We start from the raw sequence: 15,740 nt of genomic DNA, 5'->3' as shown, positions 1-15,740 counted from the left end.
GACTGTCCGTCGAACCAACAAAATTGCAAGCGAGCAAAAATTGCAAACATCGATTACGTTTCCTGTATGTAAATATACACTGGATACTTTTTTTACACGATTGATACGTCCGCCCAAAAAAATCGGTACAAAAGATTGCGAAAGTTTGAACAAATCGCGTAAAAAAGATTGCGTCGTTTTGAAAAAATCTCGCTATGTGATGTGTTTGTGTGTGTGTGCGTGTATGTGTGAGTGTTATATCTAGGTTCATATAGAAATGTTCCCCATGTCACAAATCGCATAATTTTAAGAAAATCGCGTAATTTCGAGAAGATCGCATAAAAAATCGTGTAAAATAAAATCACGTAAAAAAATCAGTGTATTGCACATTACTTTCGTAAGTATTTGCTTTTACAATCCACTATAAATTTAGTGTTACAGCCCAAATTTACAGTGATGCTAACATTTTCAGTATTCAATTCAGAAATCTAGTTGGGGTTGGCGAATTAGCGGGATGGCAATCACTATTGCTTCTCAGTTGTTTTAGTAAATAAGAACAAACCTCAACCTGTTAGTTCAGTATATGTTTATTTCATTACAAAAAGTATTATCCTTTATACCACTTACTACGTTTGTTTTTAACTATCGCTTGGTTGATAATTTCCTTGTACTTGCCTACTGTTTCCTGAAAATATTGATTCTCTCTTTGAAGTTCCGCTGAATTTGCTGGCCTTGGTTTAATGCGACGCGCAGCTTTCAATTGTCTGTTTCGCTCGTGCTCTTGCTTGACTCTTTTTTTACGAGCATCTTTTTTCTCTGCCTTTAACCTCTCCATATGCGCATCCGCTTGTGTATTAATTTTTCGATTAGATCGAATGCCTATTTTACCTTGACGTGAAATTTCACCAGTGAACTCTTCGATATTTTTGAGAATGGATCGTTTTCGTTCTTTTTTGCTTATTTTATTTTCATTTCTCCTAGGTTTTTGTATAGATAATGTTGCGTTTGGCATAATCGCCAATTGCTCCGAAGCCATTTTCTTTTGCTGTTTTTTAATTTGTAATCTTTCTTGTCTCTTTGCGTTTATTTTTTTTAGTTTTTCCTGGTATGTAGGGTTATTAAGTCGTGACTTCAGCAGTCGCTGCTCTTTGATGTTTTGAATTTTCCGGTCTTCGATGCTAAATGCAACAATCGGTCGGTTGTTCTTTCCAAACACCAATGGGTTATTATTCAGTTTCCGCAATACATCCAGAGCGACCTCGTGTTTCTTGAATGACAAAAAGCCATAACCACGTGATTTTCCAGAAGGATTCCCGAACGAAGAATTATTTTCCCGCATCACACGACATTCTTGAGGATTCATTCCCGTATGCTGTTGAACTATAGTGCGCAGAGAGGAACTAGTACAACTTTCCGGTAAATTGTGCACTGTTAGTCGTTCACGCGAAACGAAGCGGTTCAAGTTTTTTAACATTTGAGCACAACGCTGTTCTAGTCTAAGTCTCTGTGCCATATCAGTTTTCGACACATTTTTAGCTGCTTCCGACCCAGCCATGATTAGTCCTTCTTTCAACAAATAGAGGTTTCTTGAATCCTTTCCAGATTTTTCACTCCTTCGACTTTCGATGTCTCTTACTTCTTTCTTTTTAAGAGCATCAACAATTTCAATAAACTGGTTATTCACTTGCACTTTAAGACTTTGTTTTTTGCACATATCAGCCGATTCTTTCAATTTAAAAATCACAAAAGCTGTACCCTTAGAGTGACCGGAAACTCGTTCTTTGTTAATTAGGATTTTTTCTACTGTTCCAAAGTGTACCAAAGCATCTTTTATATCATCTTCGTTTGCGTCATAAGAAACGTTTTTCAGAAAAACTGTGCGACCTTCTTCAATTTCTGTATGTTTATTTTGTCGATCAGACTTCAGTGGTTTGATATATTCATTTATATGGATTCCTCCTAACTCTTTACTTTTCTCAGTTATATCTTGCACATATTCTTCATCTTCCTTAATTTTTTCCTTAATGTCCGTTTCAATAGCTTCATCGTGGTCAAGTTTCGTTTCTTTAGTTTTGATTTCTGTCTCAGTTTTCATCTTTTTATATGTTTCCTTGGGCAGCGCATAGCAAACTTCTAATTTTCTCCCCATGAATATCATGCCGTTCATGTTTGTAACGGCCTTATAAGATTGGTCCTTTTTTTCGTACTGTAAGAAAGCACATCCGACAAGTTTACCATCAGAGCGCTTAAGAATGTTGATATCTTCGATAGTGCCGCATTTTTCAAACTCTTCTTGAAGTTTCTTTGAAGTTACTTTATAGGGAAGGTTTCGAACTATGATTCGACACTGACGATGAGCAAAGTCGCGACTACGTTTTCGAACGGCTGTTTTGCTAAACTTGATTTTATCCTCGTTATTAATGTTACTCTTTGATGGTAGTATTGTTGTTTTCCATTTGGACGTCTGTTCCATTTTGTTTGCCGTAGAAGTTTTCGACGACTGATGAATGATAATTCTTTATGAATTTTTTTAAAACAGACAACAAATCAACACCTTGAAAACAATAACAAACACACGCGGTACTTGCGGTGACATTAGTCCGTTATGTGCACACTACTAAAGATTTCTTGTTATATCTGTACAAATCACCCCTCTTCGGGACTACGTAGCACTGAAAAAAAAATCACACGCTCACACCAAATGCCCTTTACACGGTAAGAGTCGAAAACCTATTAATGGGTATTGTTGTACCCATTTTTTTTTGTCATATGCGGCTGTAAAAAAAATGGGTAAATTTAAAAATGTGAAATGGGTAAAATTATACGCATTAGAAAGACATGTTCTTAGAAAAAAATGGGTCATTTGTTTACCCATTAATGGATGAAAAAATACTTCAATCATCGTTTTAGTTTGCTCTGTCGATTTGTTCGCACGCGTTACTTCTACGATCTGTTTTGTTTATTATTTGTCAACAATTGCCATGGAAGGACTTTAAAAGAGATTCGATACTGCGTCGTTTAAGAAATTGCAAGGTAAACAGTATGTTATATCAAGTATTGAATATTACAATGTGAGATTTTTTTTATATTAGGTCTAGAATGTTCACTATCCTTCTGGTATTGGCTTTGTTGCAGAGAATAGCGATTCCGACAATTGATGATAGCAGATAAAATACTCCTGTTTTCGTAAATAAGATTCATTTCTGCAAATAATTAAAAATAATTCATTTCACTTTCACTTCTTTTCATTTTTTTGAGTAATAAACACAAAGTTTCTGTTTATTTAATAATGGGTAAAATTTCACCCATTTCCTTGAGAAAATTCATTTCTCAAAATGAGTGATTTTGTACCCAGTTTTTGACGTTTATTGGGTTTACCCGTTAATGGGTAAATCGAGTTTACCCACTAAATTAGGGTTATTCGCGTTGAAAGAGATTTCGAAGGCTGTTCGCACCTACGTGAACTCTCATATGCAATTGTCAAAATGTGCGTGATGACAAAAGCAAAAATATTTCCTTCCTTCTTTTTCGCATGCAAAAACCAAACAAATATCAGCAACACCGTCAACGCGAATGGGTTGGCTCACTTTTTGGCGAAATGGTTGAAAAAGTACCCATTAATGGGTTTTTGACTCTTACCGTGTACACATGAATACCAGAGTCTATGTTGATAATAAGAGTCCCTCAAAGTAGAGTGCCTGTAAATATATCGAGGGAATGTGCTATGAGCTGTAACATCGAGTACAACATAGAAACGTCACATCTGATGTTTTTGGTCTTTTCTGTTTTCTTGCTTGTGTTTGCAAGAGTTTTTCACTTAGATTACATCACTATTTTGGATAATAACCAGATCCACTCTGTCTAATTAAGAAGCGCAAGGGCTAAGCCGAAACAGCAAAATAATGAAAATAATGAAATCTTCGATGTTATACTCTGTCAAATGTACAGCGAGGGATAGGAAAAGGCATTCCCTCGAAATATATAGAGTGGCGACACTGTCAAAATTGGAATAAAAATTATCTGTCAGTGTCGTTCCAATTGAGCAAACAACCTATTAAACACTTGTGGGGAAAAGAGAAAGGATGTTCAGTGTTACCAGTGTTACCAGCGTTACTTTGGATGACACGGCGCCACTCTACACTGTAAATAAAAATCACGTCGAATAAAGTGATTTGCTCAGAGGGGATTCACTGCTGTCAAATTTCATATATGTGTGCGTTATCGCAGATCAACTATGGTCCATGACGTTTGTTGGTCCATGATGTTTATAACTATGAACAATAATGAGGGAAAAATCGCTACACAACACATTCATGAAAGCTTTCCGCGGTTTCTCGAGTTTTGAAAATAAAAAGTACCAATTCCATAATATTTCACATCGATCAATTTCATGACCAAAAAGAACAAAAACCAAAACAAACGCTATGTTGCCGAATATGTTGGTTGTACGATGTTTGACAGATAGATCCCCCCTGGATTTGCTGTTGAATTCGCACTACTTGCCTAACATTTCAGAGTTGAATTGAAATCTTCCGAAATATATTAATACAAAGAACGATGAAATCAAAAGCAAATCACTTTATTTTCTGTTGTTATGTTCATCTTTGTTGATATGCTTATGTTTGAGATACGGAGGTCAATTCGATAATTATATAAATTCACAATAAATTCAAGAGACTTCTTTTTATTTTAGATTTTTCATTTTTATTTTATTTTAGATTTTTAATTTAATAATAAGATAATCCTACAGATGATCCCTGTCACTGTATCGATGCAATCGCTTTCAGGATCTGTACAAGAGTCGTTTTATTGTTATTTTAATTTAAAGGATTCAATAAAACTTACGCTCAAATAAATTTTTGATCTCTGGGTAAATGTGCTGCTTGCACCGTTCGCCATCGTCACTATTTTTGTTTCGCCTCATGGTTTTGAGGTTTGTCAATTGGAATTGCAGCTGTAATTCAATTGATTTAAACAGTGGTGATAATACTAGAGATATTCATTATAATACGATGGTGATTTCCATTAACCAGTTTTCAACGCAAGATCATTTCATTGGAAAGTGGTAATCATCGAGAAATCAACACTAAATCACTTCAACTTGCAGTTCGACGTGACGAATTGAGTCAAGTGCAAAAACACTTGAAGTAATCGTGACATTTTTTCTAAGTGTAGTTATATATAGGCACTCTACCCAGCTAGCTGGCATCTCTATCTTATTTGCTTTGTTTCATCGCAGCTAACATCGCAGCGGATCCGCGATTTGCGGGCCCCATTGACAGATGCTATGTTATGCATATGAAAAGTGGCGATGATATGCTATCTCGTTTACACACACGCTGAGATGTTAGTCCTCGAAACATGGCGGGATGCCAGCTAGCTGACTCTACCGCAAAGATGAAACCAAAGGAATCAAATCAGTGCCAAACGAGGGTACCAATCGAGCAATGTAAATAAACAAGGTGATAATGTTAGGAGTGGATAAAAAGTGTTGTAATTGAGCGTAATAAAGATTTTTTCGATAACTTCAAGAATGTATAGGTTAAAAAGGGGCAAGTGGAATCATGATGTCAATAGTTTTTCTTGAAGTTAAGCTGAAGTACTATAAACTTCTTTAGGTTCCATTTGTCCCAATCCACCCATTTTAGAGTACAGCGAACATATGTCACAGTAGGTTTTCATATATCAAAAATACTAACTTTTTTGTGTTAAGAGATAGAGGAATGGTCTTTTCGGCAAAGTTTGAGAACGTGCAAAAATATGAAACTTTGCTGAACAAACAAAATTTCTATCTTCATTGGGAACAGAGTTACAGAGTATTTCATGTAAAAGTTACTTAAAAGTTAGTTTTTTGTACTAAACTTTTGTTAGTTACATTTTACAAGAAAACTTTGTTCTGAAGAAGCATTTGGGCATACAAAACACACGTTTTTGTTGAAGGCTACACATATCCAGGACTTTTCCTTATAAAGTTATAGCACATTTCAGCATATTTTTTCGATAACTTCAACAACGTATAGAATAAAGATTAGGTAGATTGGGACGGATGGAACTTATAGCAGTTTTGAGCACTTGAGCTGAACTTTGAGAAAAAAAATTGACATCATGATTCCACTTGCCCCTTTTTCCTTTATACGTTCTTAAAGTTATCGAAAAAATATGCTGAATTATGCTATATCTTTGTAAGGAAAAGTCCTGGAAATGTGTAGCCTTCAACAAAAACGTGTATTTTGTATGCCAAAATCCTTTTGTAGAACAACGTTTTTTTTTGTAAAATGTAACTAACAGAAGTTTAGTACAAAAAACTAACTTTTAAGTAACTTTTACATGAAATACTCTGTAACGCTGTTCCCAATGAAGATAGAAATTTTGTTTGTTCAGCAAAGTTTCATATTTTTGCACGTTCTAAAACTTTGCCGAAAAGACCATTCCTCTATCTCTTAACACAAAAAAGTTAGTATTTTTGATATATGAAAACCTACTGTGACATATGTTCGCCGTACTCTAAAATGGGTGGATTGGGACAAATGGAACCTAAAGTTTATAGTACTTCAGCTTAACTTCAAGAAAAACTATTGACATCATGATTCCACTTGCCCCTTTTTAACCTATACATTCTTGAAGTTATCGAAAAAATAAGCTAAAATATGATATAACTTTGTAAAGAAAACTCCTGGAGATATATAGTCTTCGGCAAAAATGTTTGTTTTGTGTGCCCTAACAATTCCTCCGAACTACACTTTCGTATAAAATGCAACTAACTAAAGTTAAGTACAAAAAACTAACTTTTAAATAAGTTCCATGTAATGTACTTCATAACTTTGTACCGAAAAAAGATAGGATTTTCATTTGTTCAACAAAGTTTCATATTTTTGAATTTTCTACAACTTTGCTGAATAAACTATTCTTCTATCTCTTAACACAAAAAAGTTAATTTTTTTATTTTTAGTATAGTAAACTTTTAATATTTTTTTACAATTTGCAATTATGCGGGTCATTCATACAAACAATTGCTCCGAAGACACTATTAAGCTAGGATGAAGTTAAAAGGCGATATGGAATTAAGTTCCACTTTTTGCCTTATTGGACCACTGTGCGATGGTGCTCTCACACACGCAACGGTTTTAACCCGTATCTTATTGCGGTTTGTAACATCAAGCGATTTCGTTTGCTCGCTGTTGCGTGTTGCATCATGTTGCAACTTGGCAGCTGGGAGACGACGAAATTCTGTTTATGCTGATTGATTGAATCGACTTCATATCAGCTCTGCATAGTCGAAGTAACTGCTTTTGTGAATGCGTACTAACAGGGCAGTTTGTTATTCAATGTCGGTTATGCTGATCGCAGCCTTTGCGCTGCCCCTACAGTGGGGGGTTTACTAAATAAAGTCAAAATTAGACAACTACAACAGAATTTGATTGCATCCCGCACAGAATGTCTGCTTGTGTTGATGCCAGAAAACTATTAACCTTCAATTATTTTTTTATTTGCCTTCAAAAAAGCATTTTGCTGTTCAAAATCGGTTGCTTATTACAACCTTTGAGCTGCCCTAACATTGGGGGAATTAAGATACACGGACAACATGCACTGTGGAAGCTATTTCACATTCAGTAAATTAGACGGGTGCGACAAATTTAAATTGCTAGGATGCAACACAGAATACTTGCTGGCGTTGACAAAAATTATTAACTTTCAATGACTTGTTTATTTGCCTTCAAAAAGGCGTTTTGATTTCCAAAATTGGATTTCCTGATGGCAATCTTCATGCTGCCCCAACACGGGGGGAATAATGGCTGTCTGGCGACACACGCTGAGAAAAACCGCGCTGCTCCTGAGACGTGGTGACCAACCACAGAGCTAGTGCTGCTGCTAAGGAAGGACGACTGCTGTTGTCGCTGTCTAGAACTATTATGAGCGGCTCCGGCTGAAACAGGTTCTTATATAGGCCAAATAGCATGTTTTCAATTGCAAGGTATATGACCCTGTCGACCGTGCTTGGGAAGCAAGCATATAACGACCAATCAGAGGTCGAATTTTTCGTTTTGACAAGGCTTGACTATTTTCAATAGTACAATAGTGTGAATAATGAAATTACAATTATCTTATTTTGGGAAGAATCTTAGAAGATTTTCCAATCTTTTGCTGCAAGAACGAAGGAAATCCATCGAATACTAACCGATTTATTAGCATTTTAAATTGGACATATTTTTTACTTTTTTCGGTTTTAGATTTTCATTTCACATCCCTATGTAGCCGAACTTCCTGAGAGAAGTATTCTACTTCAAAAAAACCTTAAGGGCATCCTTAACAGTGCGCTACTATTTAAGTTGTTATCCCGTTTCACCCGTTTTCACACCGGTCGTTGCTATCGTCTCTGTTTGACGTTTCATCCAGCATAAACTTTTAGCAGTACTGTTACCGGGCTGCCAAATCTGAGAGCGCGATGCTTCCCGGAGGCCCTGCTACTATTTCTCTAGCGCGTTTAGCAGCGACCGGTACGGTATGAAGTGATGATAGAGCGCTGCCAAACGGGGTATAGAAGCGCACTGTTAAGGATGCCCTAAGTAGAGACTGTGTTAGAAAGAGATACGCAAAAAGAAAAGCAGTAAATATGGCAACCCTTTGCTAATATTCTATTCCAAACAATTCTGGCAACCACATTTAATTTCGCATGACTTCTCATACGCACTAGAAAGTGTAATGAAATTCCGAAACTTTGTAAGGATATATAACTGAGTTTCAAAGCTTGTTTATACATTTTTTTAATTTTCAATACATCACTCATAATACAAGCATATTAAACACATTTTCCGTTCAAACCATAATTGCACGTGGTTCACAACAATTATACTGATTACAATACACATTCTGTACGAAAAGTAACACTCCTGAGTTTGTTTACTTTGCACACTTGGAGGCTCGATTTGACGGTTCACTTGGAGTTTTCGACCTCACTCTTTGCGTATCTATTCATAACACCGTCTGTAGCCCTAAGGAGTGGGAATTTTCGACGCAAAGTTCAAGTATATGAAAGCATGAAACTTTTCGAAATACCCAATGCAAAACAATTGCAAACTAGTGAGTTGGATCCAGGATCTACATCTCTTGAGCCCGTGGTTTCTGAACCGTCAATATCAGAAGATGAAAAAAGTCCCTGTTGAATTCCAAACGATGTTGAGGAAGAACACATGCACAAAATAAACCATATGTATTCCTTCTGAATATTTTTTTGCATTCGTTCCAGACACCAAATAATAAAGGTTCTAAATTTTTTTTCGTTTGTTTTCTTAACTCACATGTCAGAAAAGAGAAATCTCATGGGTGCTTCAAATCAACATTAGTGATGCATATTAATGGTTGCCACCTGCAGCACTTCATCAGTTCGCTATTCCCCCTTTCAACATTATATCAGATATATACAAGCATTTAGGTCAGAATAAGTCCGGACTACTTCGTGATTACCCAAGTAACCAGTAAGCACTAAATCATTGCCCTACAACAATACTTCTTTGTTGTTGCACTTTCAAACAGAGTCTATGTGTATATAGAGTCGCGCGAAGAGAAAATCTATCGTTTCGGCAACACAGTTTCTGTGCCGTTTGTTGCCAAGAACTATACAGTTCTGTTTTTCACCATGCATAAGCGAATATCATTTTTCGAAATTCTGCACAAGGTACACAGTTTTGAAAGATTACACCAGTGATGTTTTGTTAAATTTAAGTGAACCAGTGTACAGGTTTAATGTTGGATTAAAATGTGTAAGTAAAACTTCGGAAAAACACATATTCTTTATTACGCTCAATTACAACACTTTTCATCCACTCCCAACATTATCACCTTGTTTATTTACATTGCTCGATTGGTACCCTCGTTTGACACTGATTTGGTTCCTTTGGTTTCATCTTTGCGGGACTCTTATTATAAACTCTGCTTTCAAACTGTGCAGTCCATTTTGGTGGGAAGTGCGCAATATAAATGATATAAATACGTAACTGAGTATTTACCTCTTACCCATTAAAGAGAAAATGGCTAAGCGTGTATATGTTGAGCAGCCGGCGGGGCAGGCAGAGCGTTGTTTTGTTTTTTATTTTATTTTAATTTTTCCGAATATGTAATCGAAAAAAGCTGCAAACTTTGTACTTCAGCACAGGTCGACACAAATAATTTAGAATGCATAAAATTCCGGTATTTCTTCAACAGGATCGAGGCTTCATATACAATGTTGACGGTGAGTTTTTTTATGACCATGAAAAGGTACCTTAATAATCGAAGAAAATCAGATTACTTGGAACTTCGTTATACTCATCGTATTGTTGGATGTTTGATTGGAGTACCGGTTTCTAAATCAAGGAATGTCAATATTTCTGCTCTGCCAGCTGTACTTTCGCGGTATGAAATGAAACTGGCAATCGAAAAACAAATAATTACAGTACACAACCGAACGGCCGAACTTATGCAGAGTCCGAAGGAGAAGAATAAGTCCAGCTATCACAATCTGATCGAAAAACAAGCTTCTGAACAACGTGCACCTTATGTTGAAAAAAGACTTTCTGAGTTTAAGAAACTATTACCGCAAATAATTGAAGGAAAGCGAAAAAAGTTTTTGAAAGCCGGAAGCAAAGATTCAGGTAACGATAAAAATATTAGTTAACTATTTAAAAAAAAATTATCGCTACAGACATTCATATTGACCCCGCTACTCTGATATTCGAAGAAAAACAAAAAATAGAAACAGCGGCCATCACTCGATTAATTCAAATACCAATGAAGCACCCAATTTTAAAAGGTAAGATCAAACGTCAGTACATAGAATTTTAAATGACCATATATTTTTTAAGAACCTTCATCTACGACTTTGCTTTTATCGGCTGGAGAACAAGTTAAATACAAAGTGTTCAAGGATATTTGGGAAAAACAAAAAATGTACATTACGGGAGGCGATACCTTCGGATGTGATTTTCTACTTTATCCTGGAGACCCACTTTACTATCATGCCTCACATATGGTTCATGTTCTTAAAAACTCCAATCTCAAAACGAATTTAAAATACTTAATACGATGCTGCCGCTTATCCGTTGTGGTTAATAAAGTCTGTGTCTTTGCGTACGAAAATTGTCAGGGTACAATTTGCTATCAAACTATGGAATGGGAGGGAAATACCTTTTGTATTACATGAACAATTACATCAGAAAACTGAATTATATTTTTGAGCTACAATTACTACAGAAAAAAAAATTATTTTTTTAAGCTCATTTATAAAATCGTTACTATGTGAACATATTTGAACGAATAATTGTTTATGATGACTATCCCGATTAAACGCACAATTTTATTTACATTCTTTAAATTACCTATTGCGATTCTTTTCGTTTTTCTTTGCCTAATAAAACTGCATTTTTGAACAATTTGCAGTACAACTCGATTGCCGAGGTGGTGTCATCATTTCCGGGAACAGGGTAGGTTATTAAGTTTGGATTACAGTTAGTATCTACAATACCTATTGTAGGTATAGCCATTTTAGCCGCATCTTGCACTGCTCTGTGCATTTCAAGAACGTTGTTCTGAGTATTTAAAAATACGCACAAATCTGGAAGCCTAGTTACTGCACCAAATTGAACTTTCGAGTTCGTGAAAATACCGCCACGCCAAAATCTTGTATGCGAATACTCGCCACATTCCATTGCCGTTCTTTCCACTATATGCCCGTTCTGGGCACTACGGTTAAGAAACAGTATGATTCCACCGCGGTAGGCAATGTGTGCTGTAACGTTCAGTGCAAGTCTCAAATATTCGGCGGTCTTGTCAAGATCAATTATACAGTGTCCTAACCGACTACCGTATAGATAGCCTTTCATCTTATCATTGAGAGTGCCTTCTTTGTGACCAAAATGTACTTTTGCTTTAAACAGATCTTCCACAGTAAACAGACGATGAATACCGAAGTAATCGGGGTGTTGGAAGATCTCGTTATCTGAAATAAATTTATTTTTGAACGTAATTTAATGAAACCTGTGTAATGTGTTACTATGGAACCTTTTTCAGCAACAGCAGTAGATTGTACTGGTTTCACCTGTATTGAAAGACTACGTATGCCAGCTAAAATCATGTTATAGGAAGTTATGACGAAATCTTTTTAAGCATATTGATATTTACCAAAGCTGGTTCGACGTTTCAGATAAGGCCTGAGTAACATTTTGGTTTAAAATATGTCTGCAGACTTTTATTTTTGATATAAAACAATAATTTATAACAAAACTAGCACGCGTACTGACAATATTTGATAATTTTCTTTTTGATGTGCTCTGCGGGTTTTGCTATTATAAAGGCCCAAACACAATGGATACTAGCAATGGGCGATATTGTATCGGTATTGAAAATATCGATACTTTTGAGACGATATTTCGATTTTTTGGATCGATACACAAGCGTCCGATACTCGACCGTATCGATACTGAGAACCGCGATATTTGTATCGATATTCTTTTATGCATACGGACCAGCTAGCTTACATGTTACAAGGGCTAACATCTCAATGTGTACACGAGATCACCGCCACTTTTGATACGCTATGTTATGCTGTCTGTCAGCGTCAGTGGAGCCCACACATCGTAGAACCGCTGCGATGTTGGCTGCGATAAAGCAAAGCAAATCGGATGGAGATGCCAGCTAGTTGATACGAGCTGGAACCACTGAAAAGCTGCCACTGTCAGTATAAGTATCGCACAAGTCTATTTGCACTAGCAAAACTTAAGCCTGTATTACACTCCTTGACCAAGCGTCAAATATTTAGCACTTTTTGACAGATAAAAATTTGGTCGAAGATAATTATTTGTCACTCTCCAATTTTAACATGAGGTAAACACGGGCAAACAACAACCATGATGTCAAATAAATTTGACCATTATGTCAGAACGTCAAAAATTTGACCATTAGACAAAGAGTGTACTACAGGCTTTAGATGGAGAAATAGATAGAGAGAATGTTGTGAGCCAAACGAACTGTCAAAATCTGAGCCAAACGCAGCATAGGGCCAAATTCGAAATTTGTTTTACTTAAGCCACACATTTAAAGCCAAAAAGGAGTGCTCAATAATAACGTGTTCTCAAATACTTTCAAAAATAGGCATAGCTCTACGTTGCATTATTAAGGCACAAAACTTATATTGTTTCTCTGACAATTGATTAAAATATTGTTTGTTTACATTTATACTCAGCTTCATTTGTTTTTATTTCAATTATTTCTACTTTCTGCGTTAAAATGCATCCACAAATCCCTCAAACGAAATTCAACGTTATCAGAAATGATGTTTGGCTTCGATTCAGTTGGGCTATAACCCAACGAGCGGGAGCCCAACTAAAACGTAGCCCAACTAAACATAGTCCAACGAGCGAAATTTGACTGTATTTTAAAAACAAATATAAGTTTTCTGGTTATACTGTTCAGATCGAATATTTGCAAGCGGAAACTAACTCATGCTTTCCGTCGACACAAGTTAGAGTACAAGTGAAAAAAAAAATTGCAATATTTCTTAGTTAGAAAAATCACAGGAGGGTTGTGTGCAAAGCCACGACCTCGAGGTTGAAGTAGAATACTTTTACACAGCTCTACTTACGGCTGCACATTAACTTACGACCGGGCGAAACGGTTCACGCCGCTTTTCGCGTTTAGCCTGGCAGAGGCCTAATGTGCACGGCCAACACAATAGAAAGGTGTTTTCACATTGAAAATTAGACACGGCTTTAGTGGGGTAAGTGTTGGAAAATGCATCTACCGCTAATACCGCCGCTATCGTACGAAAGCGCTTCGTTTCATGTGGGGAATAATATCAACAACGAAAAATGACGCGCGTCTAAGCACACCCGAACTGTTTCGCCATGCCGCTTCCATTTACTTCCTTATAACATCCGCCTCATGGAAGTACCGGCTGCACCTACCGCTGAGGCTGTTACCATACTGCTAGTGGTACCCAAATTAAAGGTACCCAAAACTATTAACTCTTCAAATTAAGTGTTTTATTTGTCCTCAAAAGAACAATTGTTCAATTCCATATCGGATATAATGCAATCACAGCTCTGTAATATTACCGACATTAATATTCTTCTGAACAAAATTATCCAACTTTTCCATTAGAGGAAGTGCCGACTGATGTACGGCAAAAATCTCGCCCGATCGCTCGCGTTGGCGTTCGTTCTCAGGCAGAGGCCTGAGACGTGGTGACCAACCACAGGGCAAGTGATTTGTTTAATTTGAAAGCAGCCACAGGCGCAAACCGCTGATATATTCTGTTACCGCTGAGTGCTGATATCTGCTGCTGCTGCTGTCAACGTTGTAGACGGTCCATCCAGCTCACCTTCCGACTAATGAATGTAGCTAGTTTTTTCAGAAACACTCTTTTATAGCCGAAGGGTGCTACGTAATAGGCCACGCCCTATCAGTTCAGTTGTTCCATTCCCTAATGTTCTTCAGACAAATTATTCCACAATACGCATTTGATTTTTGTATCCAGCGAATAAACACCGATGGTGCTCTCACACACGCAACGGTTTTAACCCGTATCTTATTGCGGTTTGTAACATCAAGCGATTTCGTTTGCTCGCTGTTGCGTGTTGCATCATGTTGCAACTTGGCAACTGGGAGACGACGAAATTCTGTTACTGCTGATTGATTGAATCGACTTCATATTAGCTCTGCATAGTCGAACTAACTGTCTTTGTGAATGCGGTCTAACAGGGCAGTTTGTTATTCAAAGTTGGTTATGCTGATCGCAGCCTTTGCGCTGCCCCTACAGTGGGGGGTTTACTAAATAAAGTAAAAGTAAAAATTAGACAACTACAACAGAATTTGATTGCATCCCGCACAGAATGTCTGCTTTTGTTGATGGCAGAAAATTAATATCCTTCAATTATTTTTTTATTTGCCTTGAAAAAAAAAAAGCATTTTGCGGTTCAAAATCGGTTGCTAATTACAACCTTTGAGCTGCCCTAACGTTGGGGGAATCAAGATACACGGACAACATGCACTGTGGAAGCTATTTCACATTCAGTAAATTAGACGGGTGCGACAAATTTAAATTGCTAGGATGCAACACAGAATGCTTGCTTTCGTTGACAAAAATTATTAACTTTCAATGACTTGTTAATTCGCCTTGAAAAAGGCATTTTGATTTCCAAAATTGGATTTCCTGATGGCAATCTTCATGCTGCCCTAACACGGGGGGAATAATGGCTGTCTGGCGACACACGCTTAGAAGAACCGCGCTGCTGCTGAGACGTGGTGACCAACCACAGGGCTAGTGCTGCTGCTAAGAAAGGACGACTGCTGTTGTTGCTGTCTAGAACTATTATGAGCGGCTCCGGTTGAAACAGGCTCTTATACAGGCCAAATAGCATGTTTTCAATTGCAAGGTATATGATCCTGTCGACCGTGCTTGGGAAGCAAGCATATAACGACCAATCAGAGGTCGAATTTTTCGTTTTGACAAGGTTTAACTATTTTCAATAGTACAATAGTGTGAATAATAAAATTACAATTATCTTATTTTAGGAAGAATCTTAGAAGATTCTTGCTGATTGCTGATTTTTGGTGTGCTGTGCTTCCAGCAATCTGTTCAGCAAAATGAAATTTGCTAATTATTCAGTAAAGCTCAATTGCATAAAAGTGACAGGTCGTTTGCTGCATGTTCGGTAAAACAAAATACAACTTGCTGGTTGTCAGCTATGACAATTTGCTGTTCATTCAGCAAAGCATAAATCAATTTGCTG

General features: G+C 36.9%; 3 protein-coding genes and 1 long non-coding RNA gene across 4 annotated transcripts; 1 reads left to right on the top strand and 3 right to left on the bottom strand.

The window, feature by feature from the left end:
• Positions 1-550: 550 nt before the first annotated feature.
• On the bottom strand, positions 551-2,588 carry LOC129721399 (RNA-binding protein 28). Its single transcript, XM_055673915.1, has one exon. The coding sequence runs from the start codon at positions 2,450-2,452 to the stop codon at positions 587-589; it is 1,866 nt and encodes a 621-aa protein (XP_055529890.1). The 5' UTR covers positions 2,453-2,588; the 3' UTR covers positions 551-586.
• Positions 2,589-4,721: 2,133 nt separating this feature from the next.
• LOC129721397 (uncharacterized) lies at positions 4,722-9,446 on the bottom strand. Its single transcript, XR_008727390.1, has 3 exons — positions 9,276-9,446; positions 4,825-4,933; positions 4,722-4,769 (listed from the first exon to the last, which is right to left on the bottom strand). It is a non-coding gene; the product is annotated as an uncharacterized LOC129721397 (long non-coding RNA).
• Positions 9,447-9,910: 464 nt separating this feature from the next.
• On the top strand, positions 9,911-11,259 carry LOC129721395 (tRNA-splicing endonuclease subunit Sen34). Its single transcript, XM_055673911.1, has 4 exons — positions 9,911-10,207; positions 10,260-10,607; positions 10,658-10,765; positions 10,818-11,259. The coding sequence occupies exons 1-4, from the start codon at positions 10,150-10,152 to the stop codon at positions 11,153-11,155; spliced, it is 852 nt and encodes a 283-aa protein (XP_055529886.1). The 5' UTR covers positions 9,911-10,149; the 3' UTR covers positions 11,156-11,259.
• LOC129721396 (28S ribosomal protein S2, mitochondrial) lies at positions 11,126-12,334 on the bottom strand. The gene is made up of 3 exons (XM_055673912.1): positions 12,133-12,334; positions 12,013-12,075; positions 11,126-11,950 (listed from the first exon to the last, which is right to left on the bottom strand). The coding sequence occupies exons 1-3, from the start codon at positions 12,170-12,172 to the stop codon at positions 11,331-11,333; spliced, it is 723 nt and encodes a 240-aa protein (XP_055529887.1). The 5' UTR covers positions 12,173-12,334; the 3' UTR covers positions 11,126-11,330.
• Between the last annotated feature and the right edge of the window lie 3,406 nt (positions 12,335-15,740).

This window comes from Wyeomyia smithii, chromosome 2 (assembly GCF_029784165.1).
Source record: "Wyeomyia smithii strain HCP4-BCI-WySm-NY-G18 chromosome 2, ASM2978416v1, whole genome shotgun sequence".
Lineage (NCBI taxonomy): Eukaryota > Metazoa > Arthropoda > Insecta > Diptera > Culicidae > Wyeomyia > Wyeomyia smithii.
This window is presented reverse-complemented; position numbering and strand designations above follow the sequence as displayed.

Bases quoted from the DNA above. Each gene is read 5' to 3' on its own strand.
- LOC129721399 (XM_055673915.1), bottom strand. From the start codon at position 2,452: ATGGAACAGACGTCCAAATGGAAAACAACAATACTACCATCAAAGAGT.
- LOC129721395 (XM_055673911.1), top strand. From the start codon at position 10,150: ATGCATAAAATTCCGGTATTTCTTCAACAGGATCGAGGCTTCATATAC. The intron at 10,608-10,657 runs GTAACGATAAAA...TTATCGCTACAG, and splicing joins AGCCGGAAGCAAAGATTCAG to ACATTCATATTGACCCCGCT. The intron at 10,766-10,817 runs GTAAGATCAAAC...ATATTTTTTAAG, and splicing joins GAAGCACCCAATTTTAAAAG to AACCTTCATCTACGACTTTG.
- LOC129721396 (XM_055673912.1), bottom strand. From the start codon at position 12,172: ATGTTACTCAGGCCTTATCTGAAACGTCGAACCAGCTTTG. The intron at 12,076-12,132 runs GTAAATATCAAT...ACATGATTTTAG, and splicing joins GAAACGTCGAACCAGCTTTG to CTGGCATACGTAGTCTTTCA. The intron at 11,951-12,012 runs GTTCCATAGTAA...AATTTATTTCAG, and splicing joins TACTGCTGTTGCTGAAAAAG to ATAACGAGATCTTCCAACAC.